The sequence below is a fragment of the Pecten maximus genome, chromosome 2 (genome assembly GCF_902652985.1).
Source record: "Pecten maximus chromosome 2, xPecMax1.1, whole genome shotgun sequence".
Taxonomy (NCBI): Eukaryota; Metazoa; Mollusca; class Bivalvia; order Pectinida; family Pectinidae; genus Pecten; species Pecten maximus.
In genome coordinates, this window is record NC_047016.1 from 32,816,937 (window position 1) to 32,832,087 (window position 15,151).

Below are 15,151 nucleotides of genomic sequence, written 5' to 3' on the forward strand. Positions count from 1 at the left end.
ATGTAAGTATATATGAAAACTTTACAGCTCACAAGATGCTACAATCAATCTCTTACACTGCATTTCTCCATCAATCTTTTATAATGCATTTCATAATCTATTTATTGCATTTCTAATTAATCAAATACATTTCTTTTAACAGTAGTCAATTTAACATGAAGTAATGAAAAATTACGCTCTTGAAACCAACCTGGAGTCGTATGGGTACGGAGGTCGTGGCATTCCTGAATAGTTAGGTGGGTACCCTGGAGGAAATCTTCCATACATCTGGTAAACAAAACAATAGACTCTTTAAGAATGTATTTAACATTTCACATCAATTCTATACTTCAGAAATTAATCTGACCTTTTCTATCAAGTACAACATTAAACGTTTCCAATTGTTGATGAGATAAAAAGCAATCTTACATAGGGTGGCATCATCCTATATTGAGGGGGAATAGCCATGTGTGGCCCCATGGGCATTGGCCCCTGAGTACCAGGACCTTGGTTGGACCCAGGCCTGGGTGGCGCTTGCTGGGTCCCAGGGCTGTCAGCCCCACTGGAAGGTGGAGGGCCACCGGACGTCGGGGGGCCATTCTGTTGTGTTTCTGTCTGGCTTGGCTGTGGAGAAGATTGAGATGATGGTGTGTCTTGTTTGGGCTGCTGCTGTTGCATAGCGCCACGTCCTCCTCCTTCTCGCCAATTCCCTACATCTTCAAAAAGAAGAAAGTTTCATAAAATTATACCCTTCTGTGAAAATATTTAATGTTTAGACTGTTGTTTCATTTTGGTCTTGTGAACATCCAAATTATGCAGAAATTCTACAAATGCACATAATTCAATTTCCATCCTTAGTTTCTGTGAAAAAAGTATTGAGCTAGGAGATCATCTCTTCAGAGAAGTTACACGATTCACTGGGTTCTAAAAACAAACAATAGATTGAATTAGTATGAAAATGACCCGAAATATCTAAAAAATGTTACCATTAGAATTTTTCAACCTTTTAAATGACAACAAAGATCAGGTCTCGTTCATATTTTTTAATTAGCTGTGTATTTTCAGCAATATGAACCAAACACTACAGCAACTGTTCACTGAACACTATCTTACTTCTCATTTATTCCAAAAACCTTAAAAATCTGCAATTTTTCAACAACAAAAAATATTTCACTTACTTTGAGGTCGTAAACTTGGCCCTGGTCCATATGGTAAGTCTTTTGTTACAACCTGAGAAGGAGGTTCGTCTTCCTTCTTGCCATCTTTTTTGTCCTCTGCCGATTTTAATGTGGGAAACTCCTCCTGAAACATTGGTGATTGGTGACTGACAACATTGCCCTTTGCTGTGTCCCCAACCGTTACACTGCTCCATGATGGCTTGCCCGTTGCCCCTGCTGTTGTTGTAGGTGTCGATACAGATGTTGCTGCAATAGTTGTGCCCCCAGCAACACCTGCCTGCTGAAAACAGAACAAAAGATTATACTATAAATTAAGTTTCTTTTAGCCAATAAATGCCTGTTTTAACAAATAACTGTGCGCCAAAGAATATTCCTAGAATATCACTATGAAATTGCTTTGTATAAAAATCCAAGAGGTTGTTTAAACTCTTGTTGAAAACCGAATAAACCTACACTGCTGACGTTCTGCCCCGATGACTGTGTGGTAGCCTGCTGCGGCTGCGACGATGGCTGCTGATTCGTACTGGTGGTCTGCTTCTCCTGCTCTTTCTCCTTCGTGCCCCATCCTGTAATCACAAAGACACTGATATAAGATATTTTCCAGTATCAATTCAAACATATTCAACATGTGCAGGATATGTTTTTTGTAAAACAAATTTCCTAATAGTAAAATTATTCATCAGTCTAAAATATTCATGAACTTTTTTTACTACTAGAGAAGGAGTGATAATGGATATAGCAGTGAAAAACATTTACCTGATCCTCCGGTTGGAACAAGAGTGATGTTTGGGTCGTTTCCGAGGTTTTCACTTTTCAAACTTGGTAAGTTGGCCGGAGGCGGCATGCGCCGCACATTTGCCACTTTACCCAGGCTTTGTAACCCATGCTGACGAGTAACTAAAAGCAAAACACAGCAAAAATAGTTAATGCTAGTCAAAGAGCTTCCATCAAGATTACAGGTTATAGGTGTACATTGCAAAGTAGGCAGCTATCTCGTAAAAATTTAAGATGCCTCATTACAAATCTTCTTTTTAACATTTCATGAAACAAGCTGATGATATATCTAGTATGAGGGTCAAACCATGTCAAACATTCAATAAATTGAAACTTTCTTGATATGCAGTTAATATATATAGACGTCATTTTAAAAGGAAAAGATTGTTTTCTTTTTGGTTTTGTCTGTTGTGTTCACAATTTAGTAAAACAGGAGCAAAACTTACCTGTAGTTTTTTGTGTTGGTACACTTTTGCCTTGATATATTGTATTTATATCTATAGATTTGTACTTTCCCCTGCCTCTGTCACCTTTACCTAACCCCGAGAGTGAGGACATCTTGCCTTAGCAGTCATTGAAGATTTTTCTCCCTCTTACCCTATGAACGAACCGTTAAAAACTGAAACAGAACAAAATCAGAATTAAACTACATTAGTAATTTTTTTTTTAAATAGTTAAGATAATTCCAGAATACCATTTCCGTAAGTCCCAAGAACCAGAGATATAATAGAGGTATTCGCCACAGGAAAAACACACGTCCATCCAGGACTCCAATATCCAGGTCCCAAAAATCATTGCTTCATACAATTTGTATCATGCTGGACTTGCCAACATCTCTGTGCATAGTAGTGTTAGCACGCAATTTTGTAATGCAACAGGATAAGAGCTATTAAGAAATTTTCCCTAATCTAAACCAGATGCACTTTATTCAATTACTAATGTTCCCAATGAAAACAAATCCAAGCGGCTAGTCAAAATGTGCTGCAATTTAACCAAATTTTCTTACCTTGAAAATTTAAATATTTTTTTGGTATCTGCCAGAATTCTTATTCTAATTTACTTCGAAGAGTAACTGATGTATAAAATCAAATGCAGAAAAAAAAAATCTTTTTATATTGAGACAAATGTCCAAAACAGTCAAAATTTCTAAAGCCAGGTTACCAAATGTAGAACACCAGTAATATACTGGTATATATATGTATAAAACTTTGCGTGGCATTAACAAATTGATATATATACAATATACATTTGTATCTTTAAAATGTGGAAATCAATGTTTTATGTCAAGATGTATCTAGGACAAAGACAGTCTACATTAAATATTATCTAACTTTGTAATTATAATGGAAAATCAAAATAGTGCAGAACATTAAAATGGGGCAAAGACAACATGATAAATGACACCTAATTTCTGCTAAACAAAACTGATTTATCATGATAAATACAAAAATGTACTATTTAGAATTATATTTCAGATGTCAACTGGTTTCTGAACTGTCAATTATACATGCAAGAAATGCTAGATAGAACACTTAACAATCATATATTTTAGCATGGATGTCAGATAATAAATTGAATGTGAAATTTGAATTAAAGGCGAAATCAGGAGAAGCTAGGTATTTCATTTGAAATTTAGCCATTTGTCAACAAAATTCCCAGTCCAAGTTACTGAAGTCACTTGGGATGGTATTTTGAAGCATACCAAGCCTTACAAGTGCATTGTTTACCGATTTTTCTTTCTTCCTTTGTTTCGTTATAACAACAAAAATGTAACAATTAGGTTTGTTAAATGATGGAAAACATTACAAAGTTATAAAGTCTAACAACATATATTTTTGTAAAAATAAGTCTTATTCAGGTCCATGTAAAAGAACCAACACAATGAAAGGCATTCCAATAAATAAATAACCTACAGGTTGACACATGTTTAATCAAAGGCATGCAAGTGCTTGAAATGACAGATGGCCCATCAATGATTCAATCAATGAATTTGCTTTGGAATATTAATTAGCAACTTCTGGTCGGAAAACCTCCCTGCCTTCCGGAACAAAGAATTCTTGTTAAAACAATCTGTGGATATCACAATATTCTTTGGAACTCCACCCATAATTGTACAACAGGAAGTGGGTCAACAGGTACAGTTACCGGTACATTTTGCTGCTGAGGTTGACTCATGACCTACCTTTTCATGTACAGAACCTTCTGCATTTTTCGCATTTCAAGTAAGAAAACGTTTGATGACAATGAACATTAATTCCATTTGACGGGATTCTACAAACTACCTCCTGTTTTTATCATCTGTCCTTATTTTTTGTGAATATAATGAAACTGGCGACCACTCGCGTTCCCAGAAACCCTCAACTCCAAATTCATTTCAAAATATGATAAACCATAAATCCCTGATGTACAAAGAAATTACGACTGCGACATAAGCATAATTTTGAGAAAACATTTAGTGCTTCATTTAGAGAATAAAACATGACGATTTTATATAATATCGGTATCATTCAACTGAATCGTAATTTTATGCAAAGGCCAGCATGGAAGAAAATTAATTATAAGAAGTTTCGTTATGCATTTCATCACAAAAAGATGCATTTGACTTAAGTAATTGGATTAGAACTTGATTACATGCTTATGGTGTTCAAGAAAATAAACCATTTTTGTTACCATGGTATGAAATGACGCTCTGAAAGGAAGCGTCGGGCATTATCGGCGACTATGCATGACAAAAGAGGTCGGCGAGACAAGTTGTAAACAAATCAAAATATTAACGATATGAGCATATCATGCATTACTTACACAGGTCCGTTCGCTTGGGTGATGTCAAAAGACTATGGGTAATCCTTAATAAAATCCCTAAAAGGACCGATGATTGCCGATTTTAAGTGGATTCTTGGGATGGTAGCCTCACAAAATCTCTACTACCAAAATGGCGAACATGTACAATATAATCTGAATATGTAAATGAGATATGATGTCATTACTGCTCCCACAATGCATTGCGGTGATGCTTGCGGACTCGCGCACTTGAGGCCTGTGGGCACGGTTTTGTCGATGCATAGACGTATTAATATAATAAGGGAGTGTGTCAACAAATAGAGTATTGAATTAAACATATTTTTCCGCATTTAAATATATTTTCAGTAAAGACTTCAATACATACAAATAAGACCTAGGTCTAAATACCCCCCCCCCTTTTTTTTTTTTTTACACTTTCCCGTTTTAGCGAGAACATTGCCTAAATAATTCAGGACTGCTCAATAAACGCATAGGATCTATACGTATATTTACTGACAAAGGCGTCGTTTATTTTCATTGGTATGGTTATACAAGCATGTATAAAGTGTATTGAAAATACGAAACTTAATGATATCTTTTGCAATTAGATATTACGCCAGAAATGCGATTTTTGCGTGTCAAAAATCGGTAGATTATTTGTATCGGTACAATGAGAAAGAGTTGGCGGAGCCGAGAACAATATCATCACTATAAATTATCAGTTTAATTACGATTTTGAAAGTGGACACAAAAACGTGAATATTTTTAAATTCTGTTTGATTCAATTATTTACCTTCCTATTTATAGACATAATTAATACTATATAGATATGAATACATTTTTCACGCGAATATCGTATTTTACTTTTAATTAGATTCTAAATATAATATATCTATAATTACAACGACATAATTGAATAGGAAATTATACTGAATTACATTCATTTCCGAATACACATACCAATAGCTATATTGTTAACGCGAGATGAATATATCTGAATCCAATTTTGAAATGAATTCTTTAATTTATTGCATACAATCAGAGACGTGTAGACTATATCAGACATATCTAATATACACGTCTCCGATACAATATAGGAAACTTTGATGCTGTTTTCATAATACATAAAAAGTGATTCCACGTAAAGTAAGAAAACAAGAAGAGAAATGTTATTGTGCTTTTGGTAAAAACAGTCATAGTCAGGAAAACGTGGAACCTTACTGGTATATAACATTTCAAAATATACATCCCAAACAAAAATATAAGAAAAAATATATAACGCGTTATCATAAAACACAGTCAGCTTTTGTTTCATTCATGTTTTTTTCCAAACCCTTTAATCAAATTCAAAAATTAAATTTCAGTTTCAAGGTACAAATCTATTTAGTATATTTATTTGCCACAGTGAACAGATAATTGAGCACAAACTGGATTGTAACAGATAATTATTGCATTTTAATTATGTAGACCGTTTTTTCAGTTGTTTTTTTTCGAAGCTTCAATGAGATCTGCATTTTGTAATGAACAAAACATACGTACTTAACATTGAAACATGTTCTATCTTACCTGGTGTCCACACGGTCTCTGAATATCGTTGACCAAATGACAGACTGTTGATGGATAGAGAAATTTACCTGAACTATGTCACGTGAGTGAACCGTGTTCACCTGTCCCTAATTGCTAATTTTCTAATTAGGGACGGGTCACCTCATTGATTGCTCGAGAACTTTATTCAGTAATAAAGTTATTTAAAGCGAAGGTGACACTTCATTAAAATCTTTGAAATTCTTAACACAATTGCGATGCATAGTGATAACATATAAACATTTTATAATATTCAGTAAAAACGACGTATGTGAAACATACATTGAAAACTCAACGTTGATAACCTTGCACCTCATCTCAGTTCATCTATAACATTGGTACTGGACAAAAACATTCATCTCAATTCTATAACATTGGAGTTTGACAATAACATTCATCAACGTTGTTCAATTTCAAAATATTTTATTGTCAACACAACAAGTATAAATTACATTGAATATCGTACAGAATTGGTGTTGGCAAAAGGGATTGGACAACAGGCTCAGCCTATATTAGTCCTTTCCTATAAATTTCCAGTTTAGTGAACATGAAGTAGGAAAAGTCAATAATTGATATATATAAACAAAGAAAACACATTCTCACTCACTCTCACACTACTATGTACTCATGATATATTTTTAAGTTGATTTAACCTTTATATAAACAAATGAGTATATATAGACATAAATATTACTTATAATTTTTAAAGCGTTTACTTTTTTTCAGGTAAGAACTAGTGAAACGTTGTTGAACAGCAACATTCATTTAAGTTCATCTATGATATTGGCACTGGACAATAACATTCATCTCAGTTCATCATAGCATTGGCGTTGAACAACAGCATTCATTTCAGTTCATCTAGGATATTCGCGCTGGACAATAGCATTCATATCAGTTCATCTGTAACATTGGCATTGGACAATAACATTCATATTAGTTCATCATAACATTGGAATTGAACAACAGCATTCATTTCAATTCATCTATGATGTTGGCGCTGGACAATAACATTCATCTTGGTTCATCTATGATATTGGCATTGAGCAGCAACATTCATTTCAGTTCATCTATAGGTCTAGGATATTGGCACTGGACAATAACAAAGATTCATCTACGTTCATCTATAACATTGGCATTGGACAGCAACATTCATTTCAGTTCATCTATGATATTGGCACTGGACAATAATATTCATCTCAGTTCATCTACAAAATATTTGCGTTGAACAACAACATTCATTTCAGTTCATCTAGGATATTTGCGCTTGATAATAACATTCATCTTAGTTCATCTATAACATTGGCGTTGAACAACAGCATTCATTTCAGTTCATTTAGGATATTGGCGTTGGACAATAACATTCATCTATAATCTTAGTTTATCTATAGCATTAGTACTGGACAATACATTCATCCCGGTTCATTTATAATATTGACACTACATAATTATCTTAGTTCAAATTCATCTGAGTTAATTTTTAACATTAGCACTGGACAATGATATTCATCTATAATATTGAAACTTTACAAAAACATTCATCTTAGTTTAACTATAGCATTAACACTGGACCATGTATTCGTCCCAGTTCATCTATAATATTGACACATTACACATTTTCTATATCCGTGCAAACACATGGTACAATGGTACTCATCTTCGTTATCCGTGAAAACACCAGGTAAATTGTACTATTCTTACTCTGTATTCGTGAAAACACCTGGTACAATGTTACTATTCTTCTGTATCCGTGAAAACACCAGGTAAATTGTACTATTCTTACTCTGTATTCGTGAAAACACCTGGTACAATGGTACTATTCTTCTGTATCCGTGAAAACACCTGGCACAATCAAATTGCACTGATCTTCGTTATTCTTGAAAACACCTGGTAAAATTATACTCATCTTCTGTATTCGTGAAAAAACCTGGTACAATTATACTCATCTTCGTTATCCGTTAAAACACATGGTACAAAGTCCCTGTTGTCAAAATAATATTAAAAACATTATTTAACATATTGAAAGTTATTGTTGTTCTATTTCTACACCAAAAAAAAGTGGCCAACACTGTTTAAAATAATTATTTCTTTGTACCAGTATTTCAATATATATTATATTTATATATATTTTCATCTTTCTTATACTATCTAACAGTTTTCTTGCAAAATGATTAATATGTCTTTTAAGAAAATCCCCAAAATATCATATGCGTAATTCATTATCTACAATAATGGTGCACAATTAAAACTCGTGTTAGAGCAGTGAAAAAAAATGAACAAGCGTATTCGAAGACATTGATCAGCTAACTTCCTGAATATGATCATATCGTGGGAATGGCAGTAATGCATTTCTGGTCGAGGACTATTGGCATATATATACCCCTGGGAACAAATTGTGTTCCTCTCTTGGCATTTTTTTTTTTTTTTTTTTGCTTTTTTTTTTCACTCTTTTATTTTTTACATTTTTTTTACGCCAATTACAGTTTTGTTAGAACAAGTACCTTACAAAGTGAAGCGTGACGATTTCAATTCCCCAATAGTTTTTTTTTCGTTTCTGGACAGTAACAACCCTACTTTCCCGACTTTAGGTGTTAATCGGTCCACCCTGATTCGATATTCAAGGACCTGCTCCAAATATCAAGGTGTCCTCGGCAGATCTGATCTATACTGGCCGACAAAATTAACAACACATGCACGGTTTCGAGAAGTGCAGGTTGGTGAAAACTGACTTAAAGATGCTTAGTTGCTCAAAAGCTGATAAGCTCAGTCAGGCGATTAACGAGAATCTCATTTCTCCTTTACTTCAAAACCTTTGTGTGTGTATACGTATAGGCAGGTAGGAAGGGGCTGGTAAGTGGTATAGTTTCACAAAATTTTGTCAAGTTAGTTTTACCTGAAATTATTTTATCAGGATTTTGAAATTATTGTGGTTTGAAATTATTGTTAAGCTGTGATTTACCTAATCACCCTTTGAACAATTGGACCCCGGAAACAAGGGGTATATACTGTTTCAGTTATCTTTCTATTATCGACTGTCTTGTTACCCAATGCAGGGCCATATAATAGTATAGTTGTCATGGCACATGACTTGTTGGCCGGTTGAGGTTGTCAGATGGGGTTAATTGATGACCTCAGCGTTTAAGGAAGCGCAACTTTGTCAATGCCAATTTTCATCTGCTAATTATTTAATAATGTAATTATTTGTAATGTAATGTAATGGGTTTATTCTTGCCCTTTCGTGGGCTGACCTTCAAATCTACTACAAAATACTACGAGACGACTGGAGTTACATTAGTTTATAATGTTAACATTGTACGCTTTTGTTCGTATTAATATATATATATATATATATTGATCGTAAGCATAGTTTCATTCGTATGTCGATATTCTCTGTGGTTTTTGTGCTTACACGTAAAAAAGACAACTCTTTGTCTCATTAAAATTTTATCTCGAAAATTATCATTGTTGTAACAACAATAGATGGTTACCAATTAACAAGAAAAATATAAACTTTATTTATTTTATAACAATTGCGAAACAAGTTATATTAACTTACATTAATCACGCTTGTTGGCCCGGATGGAAGCGCGCGAGGGGTCTTACTGTGGGAGGAAACCGGAGTACCCAGGGAAAACTCACGTGGTCGGGCAGGTGGCCTCATACCTTTTCACGTCCGATCGGGTAATCGAACCCCGGCCGCCTAGGTGAAAGGCGAGTGTGTTACCACTGTGCCACCCGACCACCAATAAACAAGAAAAGAAGCATCTTTTGCAATGTATACAAATTTCGTACAAGTGAGATTTCAGTAATTTCCAAATAGCAGACCAGACTCTATACAACTATGGGGACAGATAATTCTCACATGGAGATTGAAATCAACAATAGATTAAGGAAAGACATGTTTTATAAATGATATAAATAAACGAGTATAACTTTCTTCTATGTATTTGTTAAATGTGTGTGGTTTGTACAATCCTTTATGTGCTTGCCCTTTCGTGGGCCCACTTTCTGGTTCAATAAAATATTTGTATTTGATTTTGTTCATCGTAACAAACAGTGGAATAAATCGCAAATTATTATTTCGTTATGTAATATTTTTTTTTAATTTACGACATACTTCCGAGGCACCGTATCATGGACAGTCCAGCCGTAAACGATGTTGGACAAGACAGTATATGTGTATTTGTTCAATTGCGCGAGTCTACGGTATAAAGGATACAAGAAATTATATTACAATGATAGTCAAAGTATCGAAAGACATTAAAAGAGAACTTTTTCCTGGTATTTATTTGTGGAAAGAGTGCAATATGTTTCGTTTAACCGGCGTTGACAAACAAACAAAACGTTTTAAAGAAGTTTTCTTTTCCAGGAAAAATGAACAGCGATATAAAACTACATACTTTGAACAACTATAAGTGAAATATGATGGAGAATATTTCGAGAAACATGCGGCAATTACCAAGAGGAAGTTTAGAATGAAGTAATGAACATTATTGAATTTTGAATTACTGTGTGACTATCTTCGTTCATCCTCGCTAGCCAAGGCTTCTGATTGCGTCACACTCTAGATAATCGTCCAACAGGAAGTTAAAAGTGGATAAAGAATAAAAAAAAATTAAAGTATCGGGAGAATATTACAAGGTGTTCCAGAAGTGTAAGCGTCTTCTGCTCTTGGTTGGGCTAAGGCACATTCTCAAAACGAGACATACGGTGGTGATAACAGAACCACTAGGTACTTTAGCAAGCATCGAATACGTTCGACTTCGATTTCCATACGACATGATGATGTAGAAACTGTCTCATTATCAACCTACATCTCTCGGAACTACTTCAGCTAGCTAACTGTCTAATTATCAACCTACATCTCTCGCAACTACTCCAGCTAGCTAACTGTCTAATTATCAACCTACATCTCTCGCAACTACTCCAGCTAGCTAACTGTCTAATTATCAACCTACATCTCTCGCAACTACTCCAGCTAGCTAACTGTCTCATCATCAACCTACATCTCTCGGAACTACTTCAGCTAGCTAACTGTCTCATTATCTACCTACATCTCTCGCAACTACTTCAGCTAGCTAACTGTCTCATTATCAACCTACATCTCTCGCAACTACTTCAGCTAGCTAAAGGTCTTTGGCTATTTTTGTTTTTGTTTTTGTTTTGCTCTGACGCCAACCGACAAAGCGTCCGTCATAAGTTTCTCGCCGTGTTATCCTCTAACATTGTTGGAGTTCTCTCAGAAATTTGGGTTTAGTCGTGCAATCAAAGGTCAAGGTAATTAATTTTAAGTTATGGATATATAATGACCAGAATTCATATTATTGATATAGTGAAAAATGGCTTTACAGTATACAGACTTTGTTTTGCCCTAAAATGTAGTTATCTGAAAGTGGGATATTGCTGCCAAGAAGAGCCGAGAACTGGAAGATGTGGTTATTAATTGGTAAGGTTTCATATATCATCAAGGGATTCCGAGATACCTATAAATCACTTACGTTGTAAAGATCTTTTGATAACGTAAACCTCAGCACAAATAATTTTAACTTTAGTATATTGTCAGCCAAATAGAGCGGCTTTGTGAATGCAGTGGTAATTAACAGAGGACACAGGTACATATGCAGAGGTTTGTGAGTTATCTCTAACCTTTGCATGTTTCATATCTATTTCATATATTGCAGAAAAGGTCTAATGTAACTTTAACCCATGACCACTAGACTGTGCAGGTGTAGAACTTGATGATACCACACTTTATACAATGTGTATGTTAATCTGGTGACAGGTTCTCTAGATATTAATTCCTTACTGGACATGGTGTGAAAGGATGCGAAGGGACAAGACGGAATGGGACAGGATGGGACGTGATGGGGATAGGATGGGATGGGGACAGTATGGAATGGGGACAGTATGGAATGGGGACAGTATGGAACGGGGACAGTATGGGATGGGGACAGTATGGAATGGGGACAGTATGGGATGGGGACAGTATGAGATTGGGGAAAGTATGGGATGGGGACAGGATGGGGACAATATGGGATGGAGGACAGTATGGGATTAGGACATGATGGGATGGGAGAGTATGGGATGGGGAAAGTATGGGATGGTGACAGGATGGGATTGGGACAGGATGGGATGGGACATGCTGGGGACAGGATGGGATGGGGCAGGGACAGTATGGGATGGGGCAGGGACAGTATGGGATGGGGCAGGGACAGTATGGGGTGGGGACAGTTTGGGACGGGGACAGTATGGGATGGGGACAGGATAGGATGGTGACAGGATGGGATTGGGACATGATGGGGACAGGATGGAATGGGACGGGGACAGTATGGGATGGGGACAGTATGGGATTGGGACAGGATGGGATGGGACATGCTGGGGACAGGATGGGATGGGGCAGGGACAGTATGGGGTGGGGACAGTTTGGGACGGGGACAGTATGGGATGGGGACAGGATGGGATGGTGACAGGATGGGATTGGGACATGATGGAATGGGACGGGGACAGTATGGGATGGGTACAGTATGGGATGGGGACAGTATGGGATGGGGACAGTATGGGATGGGGACAGGATGGGATGGTGACAGGACGGGGACAGGATGGGATTGGGACATGATGGGGACAGGATGGGATGGGACGGGGACAGTATGGGATGGGGACAGGGACAGTATGGGATGGGGACAGGATTGGATGGTGACAGGATGGGATTGGGACATGATGGGGACAGGATGGAATGGGACGGGGACAGTATGGGATGGGGAAAGTATGGGATTGGGACAGGATGGGATGGGGACAGGATGGGATGGGACATGCTGGGGACAGGATGGGATGGGGCAGGGACAGTATGGGGTGGGGACAGTTTGGGACGGGGACAGTATGGGATGGGGACAGGATGGGATGGTGACAGGATGGGATTGGGACATGATGGGGACAGGATGGGATGGTGACAGGACGGGCACAGGATGGGATTGGGACATGATGGGTACAGGATGATATGGGAAAAGTATGGGATGGGATAGTATGGGATGGGATGGGACGGGGACATTATGGGATGGGACAGGGACAGTATGGGATGGTGACAGGATGGGATTGGGACATGATGGGGACAGGGACAGTATGGGATGGGGACAGGATGGGATTGGGACATGATGGGATGGGGAAAGTATGGAATGGGAGAGTATGGGATGGGATTGGGACAGGATGGGGATGGGGCAGGGACAGTATAGGATGAGGGCAGTATGGGATGGGGACAGGATGGGATGGGTGGGCAGTATAGGATGGGGACAGTATAGGATGAGGGCAGTATGGGATGGGGACAGGATGGGATGGGTGGGCAGTATAGGATGGGGACAGGATGGGATGGGGGCAGTATGGGATGGGGACAAGATGGAATGGAACCGGATGGGATTGGATGGGAACAGGATGGGATGGGGGGCAGTTGGGGTTGGGGGCAGTATGGGATTGGGACAGGATGGGATGAGGGGCAGTTGGGGTGGGAGGCAGTATGGGATTGGGACAGGATGGGATGAGGGGCAGTTGGGGTGGGAGGCAGTATGGGATTGGGACATGATGGGATGCGGGGCAGTTGGGGTGGGAGGCAGTATGGGATGGAATTGGGACAGGATGGAATGGGACAGGATTGGGACATGATGGAATGGGACAGGACAGGATGGGATGGGTACAGGATGGGATGGGACAGAATGGGATGGGGACAGGCAGACACAGTCATGACACACAGACAAGGCTAGTGTTATATGCACCAAATATAAGAGTATAGAGGCATAAAATCACAAAAAAACACCAGGACCTATATATCACATATACTTTATTATCTATGATAAGACAAGTGTTTACTTAACAAATACAGTCACACACATATATATATATACATCCAGTCACAGCACCAATCATAAAAGTAGACTCAGTGTTAAGCTGTTTTACTACAACTAAAACCTGTTTTTAAACAGTCTGAAAAACATAAACAAATAAAAAACAAACATTTAATTATAATTCATACATACTTTTTCCAAGCCTTAAATGCACATTTGAGAATGCTTTTGAACACATCAGTTCAATCTGTTGGAATAGTTGATCTTATATTTAATATTTTTACACAATTTAAAAAATCTTGAGAATGGATTATTATTTGATACTGTTTAGCAGGTTATTCTAACAAGCATTGTTTTAAGATCAAAATTACGGCATTATAGATTTAAGATTTTTGCAATTGTCCAATATACAAAATAAATATTTTTAGTCCTTGATTTTCATTAATGATCAATTTTAAAAATTGTAAAGTTCTAAAACATAAATCCTTGATGCAAACCTGAATACACTTATTATTACGACATAAAATGATAAAACAGTCCAGTCACCTTACCGTTAGTAGCTGGTTTGTATAGCCCTGTGCACACATACGTAAGTGTGTATTTATACTACCTGGGTCGGTCCCCAATGTGTGGGATGATACTGTAGCAAGTTTATTTTAAGCACCATTTCTAGGGACTAGAGCCCAGTATCTCAGTGCAGTTTAAAGTGTTCCTGATACCCTTCACTTGGATACCACCCGATACGCAGTGCGATGGAGGAATAGGGACAATCAATGTTACAAATCAATTGCCTTGTGGTGAGTGATTCCTTACAAAACTTATTTTAAGTGACATTAATTTTTTAGCAATTGATATTTAACACTTCAAAAAATTTACACCTCTCTAAAATAACCTGTTATACGGTAACACATTTTCATTATGCTATGTATAATTTTAACAAACAGAAGTGTTGGGGAAACGTATTAGAAAATAATACCTCGAGACTATCAATTACAGATAAAATTGATTACAACAAAGGGAGAGCACTCA

At 37.2% G+C, this 15,151-nt stretch overlaps 3 protein-coding genes across 8 annotated transcripts in view; 2 read left to right on the top strand and 1 right to left on the bottom strand.

Moving 5' to 3' along the window:
* The window catches only part of LOC117321830 (protein PRRC2C-like), a 30,805-nt gene extending 25,930 nt beyond the window's left edge, over positions 1-4,875 (bottom strand). For 5 of the 6 annotated variants that reach the window (XM_033876415.1, XM_033876417.1, XM_033876420.1 and 2 more), the window contains exons 1-7: positions 4,734-4,875; positions 2,378-2,550; positions 1,914-2,054; positions 1,611-1,723; positions 1,158-1,437; positions 409-695; positions 191-267 (exon numbers count right to left, since the gene is read on the bottom strand). In XM_033876415.1, coding sequence (XP_033732306.1) covers positions 191-267; positions 409-695; positions 1,158-1,437; positions 1,611-1,723; positions 1,914-2,054; positions 2,378-2,489 — 1,010 coding nt within the window. In that variant the 5' untranslated portion in view covers positions 2,490-2,550; positions 4,734-4,875. The remainder of the gene's footprint in view (positions 1-190; positions 268-408; positions 696-1,157; positions 1,438-1,610; positions 1,724-1,913; positions 2,055-2,377; positions 2,551-4,733) is intronic. The other variant, XM_033876416.1, reaches the window with a different exon arrangement.
* Positions 4,876-12,605: 7,730 nt separating this feature from the next.
* LOC117342541 (filaggrin-2-like) lies at positions 12,606-13,286 on the top strand. Its single transcript, XM_033904724.1, has one exon. The coding sequence runs from the start codon at positions 12,606-12,608 to the stop codon at positions 13,284-13,286; it is 681 nt and encodes a 226-aa protein (XP_033760615.1).
* Positions 13,287-13,457: 171 nt separating this feature from the next.
* LOC117342550 (protein FAM98B-like) lies at positions 13,458-13,943 on the top strand. Its single transcript, XM_033904735.1, has one exon. The coding sequence runs from the start codon at positions 13,458-13,460 to the stop codon at positions 13,941-13,943; it is 486 nt and encodes a 161-aa protein (XP_033760626.1).
* The last annotated feature ends 1,208 nt before the right edge of the window (positions 13,944-15,151 follow it).